Here is a 12,540-nt window from a genome sequence, read left to right on the forward strand (position 1 = left end):
ACCGACGCGCGAAACCGCGTCTTTCAACTGACAATGAAGCCGTAGCGCGGCTGCACGGCCGCTCCGGGCGAACGGGCGCGAGGCGGGAGGGGGAGGGAGGGGGGGGTGGGGGAGAGCGGTTGGGCTAAGCCCCGCCCCAGCTCGCGCTCCTATTGGTGGGCACCGCAGTTCTGGGCCCACCCCCTAACGGACCTGTCGCATTGTGACAGGTGGAAGGGCTAGTTCCTGTTGGGTCGGGGGCGGAGTCAGAGGTAGCCTGAGCTCCGCCCGGACTCCAGGGGGCTCCTCCTCCTGCTCTTCATCGCGGGGCGGGCGGCGGGTGTGAGGGGGAATGTCATTGCTGCTCCGAGCTGTGGTGCCGCCTCCGTCTGCTGCTTCTTCTCTGGCGCCCTCGTCCCGTCGGCTTTCGCCGCTGCCGCAGCTGCAAGGGGGATACGGATGGCTAGTGGGGCGCAAGGGCCATCCGAGTTGAGAGCGCGGCGGTCGCAGCCGCTGCTGAGGCGGAGACTCCCTGCCGCCGCCTCCACCCCCTGTCCCCCGGCCTCGCGGCGCTGAGGGCGGGAGCGCGCGGCGCTCTTCCCTCCTCCTCCTTTTTCTTCCTCCTCCTCCTCCTCCTCCTCGTCCTCCTCCTCCTCCTCCAGGTCCCCGCCCAGCACCCCTCGCACCAGGCGGCGGCGGCGGCGGCGGCGAGGAGCGAGACCCGCCGCCGGGGCACAACATGGCGGAGCCCTCGGCCCCGGAGAGCAAGCACAAGTCGTCCCTCAACTCGTCCCCGTGGAGCGGCCTCATGGCCCTGGGGAACAGCCGGCACGGCCACCACGGGCCCGGGGCCCAGTGCGCGCACAAGGCGGCGGGCGGCGTGGCGCCGCCGAAGCCGGCCCCCGCGGGGCTGTCCGGGGGGCTGTCGCAGCCGGCCGGCTGGCAGTCGCTGCTCTCCTTCACCATCCTCTTCCTGGCCTGGCTTGCCGGCTTCAGCTCGCGCCTCTTCGCGGTCATTCGCTTCGAAAGCATCATTCACGAGTTCGACCCGTGGTGAGTGCCCCGCCGCCCCTCCCCCCGCCCGCGGCCCGCTGGGACCCCGCCGCGGCTCGTCCCGGACTTGGCCCCGCGCCGCCGCCGAGCCCCGCTCGCGCCCGGGCCGAGGCGAGCGCGGGTCCCGGAGCCGCGGGCGCGCCCCCTGCCCGTGGGCGAAGTTTCCCCCGCGCAGCCCGAGGCGGGGCGTCGGGGTCCCCGAGTGGGACCTTGGCCCCGGGCCGGGTAAGTGTGACGCCTGGTGCGAGGGCGGACGAAGCCCCCCCCCCCCCCCGGCAGCCGTCTCGGGGTGTCCAGCCCGGAGCGGCCACGCCGCGAGCCGGCAGGTCTCCCTCCGGCCGACTCGTGGCGGACTCCCCGCCTCCCTGCCCGTGGCGTGTCGCGTTCTCTCGTTTTCGCCGGCGCGGTTTTGCTCGTTGGGATGGGATCGCCCCGGGGTTGCCTCGTTGCCGTTGATGGGGGGGGGGGGGGGGAGTCCAGATGGGCAGGAGCCCTGTCTACTCAGCCTCGCCGTTTGACGCTTTTACTGTTCCTCCTTTCTGCTCTCCTTTTACAAGGAGGGGAAAAGAGAGTGAGTGGGGTGTTGGAGGCAAGGAAATAATACCCCGGAAAGTGATCCTGGAAGCTAGGGACTCTTATTTCTTTACCATTAGATATTTTTAGGAGTGGCCGTTTTCAGGGCCCCCGAGGGCACTCCGCACCTGGCTGTGCCACAGTTATCTTGGGTGGCGAGGACATGATTACTCTCCGAGCCCAGTCGTCCGAAGGCAGGGCATTGGTTCCTTTCTTGGTCCCTTCCGGAGGGTTTGCGAACAAGACCAGAGACTCCCACGGTGATGGGGAGCCTTGGGTTACAATCAAAAGTTGCCCGTGGTATCCGGACTGACCTGAATGTCTTAGGAAGTTACCCTGTGAAGAGCACTAGCTAATTTAGGCACCACACTTGTCTGTGAATTAAGTAGGTAGGGAGATTGCTTTAATTTTTTTTTTTTTCCAGCTTTCCCAGCCTGAGTTGGCTTTTGTTTTTGTTTTTGTTTTTTACCCGAGCCTATCTATGCCTTTTAAACGAACTTAAAACATGTTGACCGACTTGGCAACCTTGAGTTAATCTTACCTCTTTATAATCAGACCTAACTAAACTTTTAGGATATTTGTTTTGTCCTCTGAAATACAGTGAGAGAATCTCGTTGAGACTTACTAAATATATGGGTCATAAGTATTTTGGGAAGTGAATTACCCGTGTATTAAAATACCGGATTGAAGTTCTGTTGTGGATAGGAAGGTTGGTAGTGCATCATCTATTGAACAGGACGGGAGCCCACTCATGGAGAACTCAGTTTCGGTAAACAGTTAATTACTGTGACAGTCTTGGTGAAACGTTTTAATCCCATTTTGGAGGTTTTGATTTTTTTCTGACACTTTCTAAAAAATAACTTTTATTTCAAATCAGAAGAAAATGTTGTGAAACCTTAGAAACTAGGTACAGTGTTCTTAGGCTTAGCTTTGAAACACTTAAGCAAATTAGATAAAAATGAAATTGGAACCGGAAGGCGAAAACTGCTAATATTTTACTGAACAGTGTGAAAAGAGAAAGTTATGTCTTTTTAGATTACACAGCAGAAGTGCATGGCGACAAAACATTACGGGCAACAGAAATCGTGAATAGTATTTCCACAGAGTATCCTGTTGACAAAGGCTGAGTACTGTTTAGTAGTAACTTTGAGGCTGAAATTAAGGATGGCAGAAAAATTCACGACTGAGTGATGAGATGATTTTGTTGTTTTTCTTTATTTTGAAGGAAGATTAGAAATCTTCATCAAGTCAGCCAAAGAGTACTACTGAAATTGAGTATGTAATCATGAAAAGTCTTAAGTCAGGTTGCTTCACAGATAATACTCTTTTTTTCTTTTTTTAAAGTATGGCAAAAAATTAAAAGTTGCTCTTTTCTCTTGTTTCAAGAATATGCTTGGGGAAACATAACCCTTTTTTATCCACATGAAAATTTGTTTTATTTCTATTTTTCTGTGCATAGAAACATTTCTGAAACACTAAATGTATGAAATTTGAACTTTAATTCATATTCACTAAAGGTATCTACACCTCTTCATTCCTAAAGATCTACTTAATTTAGGTGTTCTGTTTACTGATAGTCTTAATACTTACATTTTATTGTATTCCTGTGCTTCTGTTCATAATATTAGTAATTGTCATTAGTGGTAAACAGTTTTTACAATAAAGGAATTGCCCCTATCCCTTCTTGTGAACAGAGATTTGCCAATATAAATTTAATGTCAGAGATAATTTGGGTTGACTTAATGGGAAAATTAGGTTTCAGGCCAAAAAAATTTCATTTGCTTTTGTTTTTCTTTTCTTTTGAAGATCTCAAGTAGTTAGGTATTTCATTCTTATAATCCATTCTTATTGAAAATTTTTGAAAAGGGGTTGGGTGTAGATTGCCTGTCATTATTACATTGGATTTTTAAAGCAGTTTTCCTTCAAAGCGGCTAATAGTGCCAACACTTTGATCTTTAATCTAACACTGTGGTGTTATACTAGCCTGGGAGTCTCTCAGGTTACTATTTTAACATACAGCAATGACATGAACCTTTATATTTAAATGTTTCTTTCAGGTTCTCTATCAACAAACCAATTTTTTCTGGTCTTCTCTATTCCTTTTTTTTTCATGTCTCTGTTACTGGCTTCATTTCTGAAGTGTTTTCAGTGAAAAGTTTACTTTTTCTGTTTGATTGTGAGTTATTTCTAATTTACAGTAGTTCTTAAATTGCGTAAGACTCCAGTTAGCTGCCAGAGGTGACTCATTGTCACAAAGTTATACTTGTTTTTTAAATTTGTCACTCAGTTAATTTTATAAATCTTACAGTTATGAGGGGTGGTATATAATGTTGAATATTATATATTTACTGAATTTTAAAGTACACTGCACTTTTCTAGAACTTAGCAACATTTTTGGTACGATCTCCTCACCACTTCGCTTTAGTAATTTCCTCCCCTTATCAGTTGAGTTGATCAGACATGAGGAAGCAGTTTGAGAATATGTTGTCTGTACTTGCCAAACATTTGGTTGAGCAACTAGTTTAACAGCGGCTAATTTTATCTTCTTTTTTATCTGGAGCAAAATGTAGTTTCTACTTACTTTTGTGACAGCTACTAATACTTTGACGTGATATTAACCAAGTACCTTTTCCATAACCGTTATCTTCTTAAATTGTGGTAGCTTTTGCCACAGAGTTGGTGTAAAACCTCCCTGCGTCAGGAGACTTGCCCTTTTCCCTGCCTGCCCAAGTTGCAGTAGGTTCTCCTTGGAGCTCTCGAGGGAGAATTCTCTGAGCCTCTCTGAGCTTTGGCTCCAGTTAGCTGTAAAAGGGCAGCAGACGTCTTGCTGGGCAGAAGGCTGCAGTTTAGAATTGAAACCCGGAATTCAGTTTTTCAGAGAAACTATGGTGTAAGTAGATTAATTAGCGCAAACACGTTTTCAAAGGATTGATAAACCTTTAGAACATAAGCTGTTTGTAAGTTGGGACTAGTTCCTATACTTTGAGGTCTCCATGTTTTTTCTTCACTTTGCAGATGAAGAAAGAGGGTATTGACCTCAGTTCTGAAGAAGACAAAATGGGTGACAAAACCAGTTTTAGAACACAAACATCCCCAAATCTTAAAAAGTTACTTTGTGGAATCATTAGCAACCGCAGTCCAGCTGCACTTCAGAACAGGTATACGGTCACTGGAGTCATTGTCAAACCATGACAGTTTTTCTGGTCTTGAGCCGAAGATCGTTCTGAGTTACAGGAACACGGAGGGAGGAGTTCAGGGAGCGTCATGAACCGCTGCATGGGAGAGTGGGATTGGACCTGCTCCCATTTGGGGTAAATTGTGGTGGTTCCTACACTTAGTAGGAACCATGGGTTTCTTGAGGCATGTAATAGGTCCTGAAGTGGTTACGATCTGCCAGCAAAGTCTTTAGAACTTTCTGTTAGGGATTTTCCTATCTTGAGGGCTCACTTGAGTAAGACCACTCTCACTGCCGTGAGTAGTTTGCATACAGGCAAACTGGTGGGGCGCCTGGGCGGCTCAGGTGGTTAGGCCTCTTGACGCTTGATTTCAGCTCAGGTCATGATCCCGCAGTTCCTGAGCTCAAGCCGGTGTCAGGCTCTGTGCTGACAGCGCGGAGCCTGCTTGGGATTCTCCCTCTCCCTCTGTCGCTGCCCCTCCCTCACGTATGATATGTGCACACACACACACTCTTCTCTCAAAATAAATAAACTTAAAAGACACTGGTTGTAGACTAAATATTAGAAACTCATTATAGGTTCTGACCCAGCTGTTAACAACATGAGGAAATTTACTAGCCTGTTCTTAATCTACTTCTGATTTTTATGCTCCCTGTAAGTTATGAGTATTTTGGGATATGAGAAAATGTTAAAAGTTCTTTTCATTGTGATATGTTCGTATTTATCAGTACATACATGCTCTCAGAAATAATGAAAAAATGATTAATATTCTGGAGTGATGAATCATATTTTTTACTTGTTTACTTTGAAAACTTAATGCTGTTAGAGACAATATTGCTGTTAACCCAAATTGTAAAGCATCCTACTATTCAACAGATTTGTATATTGCTAAATTGTTACTTTACAAAAATTTCTAAGCATACAGAAAAGCTAAAAGAGTTTTATAGTGAACACTCAAGCTCAATACCTAGATTCTACAGTTAGTGTTTTACTTTATTTGCTTTATCATATCTTTTTTTTTTTTTTAAGTTTATTTATTTTTGAGAGAGAGCGTGTGAGCTGAGGAGGGGCAGAGTGAGGGGGACAGGATCTAAAGCAGGTTCTGAGCTGATAGCAGTGAGCCTGATGTGGGATTCTAACTCGGATGCTCAACCAGCTCAACAGACAACACTGGTGGGGCACGTGGGTGGCTCAGATGGTTAGGCATCTTGACTCTTGATTTCAGTTCAGGTCATGAGCTCACAATTCCTGAGATCAAGCCCATGTCAGGCGCTGTGCTGACATATTTTTCTGATGCTGCTTTTAGATCCTGCTTGTAGACGCTAATAGTACATCCTTCGTTATAATATGAAGAATGTTATTTTTGTTCCCCATCTGCATGATGAAGAGAATCTTATTTCTGGACATTTGTTTTCTATAATACTTGAACATAATGAGTATAAATACTGTTTCTGCATTGTGCTCAGTTGGACTGCCGGTTGGAATCAGATTTAATCTTTTCAGGTTTGGTTATTAACTTAATGAGAGTACATCGTAAGTCAACGCATGTCTGTTAAATGATTTGACTTTGCCAAAGCTTATATCGCAGAAGAAACTACAGTTGTTAGAAGGGTATTGATGTTGGTTTTATTAGACTTAATTTATGTAGAACACCTAAATTCTTTTTGTGTTATTAGAAGCCTCTTATTGGTCAGCCTGTTGCTTACTCTGAATCTACGCTTTTTTTTCTTTTTTTTTTTGCCATGTTTTGCCTGGATATAATGCTTAATTTATGTATAATTGCAAAAGTGACTTCTGTCAGTCCCTACAATAAGTAGGAAAAAATGGAAACGTATTTTCAAATAACATAGGATCTACAAATATAATGTATGGGCCAAATTAATGCTGTTGAAAGGGGAAAAAAATGTAAATGGTTAACATCCTACCCCCGTCTTCACTCCTTTATTTGCTTTACCTCATTCTGGTGGATATTTTTGTTTTTAAATCACTCTTTTCTGGGAAGGTTTCTGTTTCTTTGCTTGACCTACTTCTGACACAAATAATTTCCAGGGATTTAGAAATTGATAGAAGGGGTCAATACCATAGGATTTTTTTTTTTTTTTTTAATGTGTTAGGTGTAGGTAAGGGTTGGAAGAGGTAGGAGCGACTGCCAGAGCCTCTCATATTTTAGGTAAATGTGGGTAAACTGGCATTTGTAGACCTGCCAGGAAACCTAACCACTACTTGGAATTATATTTTTTTGTAAAAATACCTTCAGGGTTTCAAATGTAAGGCGTCTAAACATACCTTGGAATATATCCTGTACATAATAAGTTGGTGAATGCCTTTATGTTGGTCAAGTTTATGCTACTTTCAGAAATACGCATTTCTAAAGAATTGTGACTGCTACACTAAACAAATTGACCATATCATCTGTAACCAATTTTTTTTCTTCTGGTGGAACTTAGTGTTGCAGGATAACTTTAATATATGTTCTAAGTGGTAAGTGCTTAGTTTTTAGAGTGTCTTACAACTTGATTTTATGTCTTAGAACTGAGGAGATAAGGTAACATCTTTTATTTCTGTAGATAAAAGATATTTCAGTTCAGCATTCCCCTAAGAATTGAATAATACAGGTCTACTTGTCTCCAAAAACTATGTCCTTTTTACTGCATCCTCTGCCTTCAAGGCAGTCTTAAATGAAAGTGTCCTCCGTTTAATTTATGTCTTTTAATCAGCTGCCCTGATTTAAGTCTTAACATATTGGCCTATCAAAACGCTTGGGCACAATCCATGCCTAGCTAACTAAACTCACTAGTTGGGTGATAGCGAATTACTTTGTTTTTATACTTGTTTTTAAGTTTATTTTATTTATTTAATTTATTTTGAGAGAGAGACAAAGAGAGCGTGCACATACAAGCAGGGGAGGGACAGAGAGAGAGGGAGAGAGAATCCCAAGCAGTCTCCGCATTGTCAGCACAGAGCTCGACTTGGGGCTCAACTCCGTGAACTGTGAGATCATGACCTGAGCTGAAGTCAAAAGTCGAATGCTTAACTGACTGAGCCCCCAGGCACCCCTAATTACTTTGTTTTGATGTAGGGAAGAGAGAAGAGTTGATGATGACTTGAGGTTTTTAATCCTGAATGACTAGGGAGTTTACAGAGATGCAGCTTTTAAGGGAATAGCTAAATGAAAAGAAAAGATGATTGAATCCAAGTGAATGTTGTTTGCATTTAGTTTTATTTTGTCTGTAAAAAGGTCATTGTAGTAAGGTTGGAGATATTAACCCATTCCAGTTAAGGGAGCTATGGGGTGGAAGATTAGACTAATCCCAGAATTCTTTAGCTACAGGATTTCCAAAGTATATGTTGGCTTGGCTTGTTTTCAGGGCAAAGAAGCTGAACACCAAAGGGTGAAGGTGGTGTAGTTGTAGCTTGGCTAGATTCCTTTCTGTTTTCTTTGCACCTGTGTTTGTAGTAGAGGGCGTTTTTTGAGAAGTTACTTGAAAATTGTTACTTTAGAAGATGAGGGGAAGTAAATTTCTACCACTTTACTTGTCTATTTATTTTTTTAAAGTTTATTTTGGGGGGGGGCAGAGAGAAAAGGCGGGGGTGGGGGGGAGAGAGAGAGAGAGAGAATGAGAGAATATATCCCAAGAAGGCTCTGTGCAGAGCTGGATGCGGGGCTTGAACCCACAAGGAGATCATGACCTGAGCCAAAATCAAGAGTTGGACGTTCAACCGAAAAAGCCATCCAGGAGCCCCCTCAATTATTATTATTTTTAAGTTTATTTATTTTTTTTGAGAGGGAGAGGGAACTGGGGAGAGACAGAGGGAGAGAGGGAGAGAGAGAGAGCAGAGGAGTGGGAGTGAGCACAGGGCCACACATGAGATCATGAACCTGAGCTGAAATTGAGTCAGACTGACGCTTAAACTGAGTTACCCAGGCGCCCCTACCACTCACTTTAAGTTGACAATATTAGAAATGTTGGCAAGTTCAACTGTGAAACAGCTTTTATGTGAAGTTTGGTGTTCTAAAAAATTGTGTGCTTCAGTTACCTGTAATTTCCATAAGTTAATAGTGTTCATGCTTTAAGTTTCAAAATTTTTTCACTTTTTTCTTCATTCCTGTATAAAGGGAAAGACTACTCATAAAGACATAAAGAAAATTTATGTGTCTATTAGTAAAGTATACATGCTGAGGTGATAGCTAAATTGATGTTTCTTTTGAGGTTTTCTTTTAATTTCTTTTTTCATGCCTTACAGGTTTATCAGCTATTCTCCAGTAAAGGTTTTTCTTCACAGTACAGTGTTCTTTTCTTTAGTGATATCTAGCAGTCTCTCCAACCAAATGAATTTGGTTTTTAAGCTTAAATTATTGGGTGTCTCTCTCTCCATACATAGATGGATAGATAATATTCCAGCATATACTGTTTTCTGTGCTAATTTAAAATTAAAATATAGTAATTCATAATTAATTTATAAAGTTCTAGTGTCTGCACAGCTTAAATTATTGTTTGTTGCTGGCCAAATGGTTGGGGTGGAGTTGGTGAAAAGAATGGGAAACTCACAACCAATATGTTTATTTTCATGCCTGTTTATGTTAGTTTCATCTGTACGGAATAATGATTTGATATTTGTTCACATTTCAAAATGATAATAAAATTTTAACATTTGTCACCTTATAAAAAAATTTTTTTTTCTTGTGACAGGAACTTTTAAGATCTACTCTCTTCGCAGTTCAAGCCTATTCTTCAAACACCAGTAACTCCTATAATGTAGAATAAACTCTAAGTAGGTTTCATTATCGAGGTACATTGTTAAACAGTCTTGTATAATCCACAGGAAAAATAATGGAATACGGAATTACTGGGAAGGCAGCACTCTTGAAGTTTTTGAGATATTCTTTGCAAATAAATGTCTTAAATGTTTACATAAGCATGAGAAAAATATTCTGCAAGGGCTTTTATTGGTGAGAAAGTGGTATTAGTCTTTAAAAATTTTTTCTTTAATGGTGAAATATAACACATTCTGAAAAGTGTATAAACCTAATGGACAGTGTAATGACTACTAATTGTAAGGTAAACAGCCATATGATCATCACCCAGATCAAGAAATAGAACAGTGCCACCACCTCAGAAGCCTTGGTGTGTGTTTGCCTCCCCTTCTCCTCACTTGTATAATAATTACATCCATGGTTTTCATCATAGGTGGTATAATTCTGTGTGCATTCTTAAATAACATAATTTAGTTTTGTCTAATTTAAAACTTGAGATAAATGCACTTGTAACTGTGTGTCTCATTTTTTTTTTTTTTTTTTTTGTTCACTGCATTTAAGATCCATCTTCATTGATCAAAGGATTGTTGAGAATATGTGGTAATAAGGTTTAGCAATAATTTGATTAACCAGTCTTCTTACTGACCTGAGGAGGTTTCTTCCTCTTTTGCAGCAGGAAGTACCTGTAGGAAAGGGAAGCATCCTTCTCTTCCCTTGAGATAAAAAATTATCTCAAGATGGAACTCTTGAGCTGGAATCAACCTTGTCTCCAGATAACCTTGACAATTTTTCACAAAGTACTAACTGGCCAGAGAAATTTGATCTTTCAGCAGACACTGAGACTACAAGGTAGAGAGAGTGAGGGAGGAGACATCACTGTCTTTCAAGGGAGAGAGAAATGCAAAATTACTAGTTTTTAAACTATGGCTTCTGCCAACTATTTTTCACTTTAAAGCATATATATTAAAATTTATGTAAGGATTGGAGTAGCAGTTAATTCTTGAAAGAAGAGAATGTTGAAAAGGGATCTGAGCTGAAGGAGTTTAGGAGAACCCTAAGAATGGACTATTTAATATAGTGGTATCTTTGTAGCGGATTGTTGATGCTGGGTTGTGTGTGATTTTGTTTGTGTAAATGTCCTGGGATCTTGAATAGCTTACATTTCTCTCTATTCTTCCAGTCTTCCATGGCTACCACTATTTTTCTTTCCCATATCTTTATTTCCTTTATTGATTTAGTAGCTGCCTTGGTCTTCAGGAAGAATAGGAGAGGTTTCATAGTAGTAGGATCCTTTCAGAAACTGTCTTCAGGGGATAAAAGGTTTTATTCCAAGAGAAGTAAAGGTCAGGCATTGAGTAATGTATACAATTGTCAATCCTGTGTTGCATACCTGAAACTAATACAGCATTGTGTGTCAATTATACTTCAATAAAAAAAAAGAATATAATAAAGGAAGATCATGATTCTTTGTGTAGGAACTTGAAATCTACTGGGGTGTGGAAATTTGGCATTGTGTGTTAGTAAATGATTAAGGATATTGGAAATGGGATTCTAGCTTGTAAGCTTTTCTTTTAATTAGAGAGCTGTTCTTAAGTGAAACCATAAACATGAATGCTCTCTAATGCATGTCTCTTTATTGGTCCGAATGATTTTGATTAAATCCAGTGGTATTTTTCCACTCCCCATTCGTATATAACCCATGCTACTTGAATGGATAATAGTTGATTTCTTTTGTAAACAAATAAAGGATTGTTATCATAGTTAAGGCATTGTTAGTTGAAGAATTTAAATCTAGGACTTCCTTTCTTGAAACTCCCAGTTTAGCCAGCTAGTATTTCTCCAGAATTCAAACTTAAAATTTAAATCAAGTATTATGAGGAAGGTATGCACATACTTATTATTTCTTCTCCCTTAAATCCCTTGTAATATATGCCAGAGAGAAGTACAAATGACTTTGAATTAGGCTGTATTTGGATAATGGTCCAACCTTATGATTTAAGCTTCTTTAACACCCCTAGTATTCCTCTTGTTTGAAATCCCCAGGGAAGTAGGGCTAATTTTTTGAAATGTATTAACTGTTAGGAAACATGCCAGGCATACTTCTTTCAGAAATAACAATCTAATATTGTTTATCTGCCTTGTGTGAGAGGTATAGGTACAGGTTTTATTGATCCCAGTATAGAGCAAACTTACTTTGGCTAAATTTTGTTCAGGACTATTCATTTAACTAAATAGGCTAGGGCCATTTTGAAAATTTTAACACCTGTAATGTAAAAACACTCAAGGAGATTTAAGCTATTTGTTCTTTGCCTAAATTGGTAAAATACAGTTATGGTGATATGCTTATTTCCCTCTTTAATGAATAATGTTAATAACTTACTGTTCCTGTAGAGAGACAAGATTGTTTAGGGTACAAACATCATTTCCAATCATCCTAGAATATCCTACACTATATTAGGAACATAGTGGGTGTTCAGTTTATATTAATATGGATCCTTTATCCTTAATGGTAACCACATTTTATGTTCTGGTGGTGATAGTACAGGAAGTTGCTTGTATAATACCTTGATAAACCTTGGATTTGATTGTGATATCAGTAGAATCATGTGTGGTGATATTGTGATTCAGAAGAGGGATAATTGGTCTTCGTCCTTGCTTCTGGCACAGAGCTCCTAAAAACCCTTGTAATTTTCTAAGTATCTTTTGTTCTGTTAATACAGTGACTTTGGAAAGCCCTTAGGTAATCTAAGTATGGGGGCTGGTTGCCACTAGAACCTGCCCTGTGATTAGAGGGTTGAACTATCAGTCCCACCTCCTGACCTCTGGGAAAAGGAGAAGGACTGGAGGTTGAATCACCAGCTGCCAATAATTTAATCAATCATGCCCACGAAATGGAGTCTTCATACAAACCCCAAAGGACGGAGTTTGGAGCGTTTCCAGGTTTGTGACTATGTGGAGATTTGGGGAGGGTGGTGTACTTGGAGAGGGCACAGAAGCCCTGCA

At 41.4% G+C, this 12,540-nt stretch overlaps 1 protein-coding gene across 1 annotated transcript in view; it reads left to right on the forward strand.

The window, feature by feature from the left end:
- The first annotated feature begins 276 nt into the window (after positions 1-276).
- STT3B (STT3 oligosaccharyltransferase complex catalytic subunit B) overlaps positions 277-12,540 on the forward strand; it is a 106,010-nt gene continuing 93,746 nt past the window's right edge. The window contains exon 1 of the mRNA XM_019422852.2: positions 277-1,032. Coding sequence (XP_019278397.1) covers positions 719-1,032 — 314 coding nt within the window. The 5' untranslated portion in view covers positions 277-718. The remainder of the gene's footprint in view (positions 1,033-12,540) is intronic.

The sequence above is a fragment of the Panthera pardus genome, unplaced genomic scaffold, assembly GCF_024362965.1.
Source record: "Panthera pardus isolate Hobbes unplaced genomic scaffold, ASM2436296v1 HiC_scaffold_16, whole genome shotgun sequence".
NCBI lineage: Eukaryota > Metazoa > Chordata > Mammalia > Carnivora > Felidae > Panthera > Panthera pardus.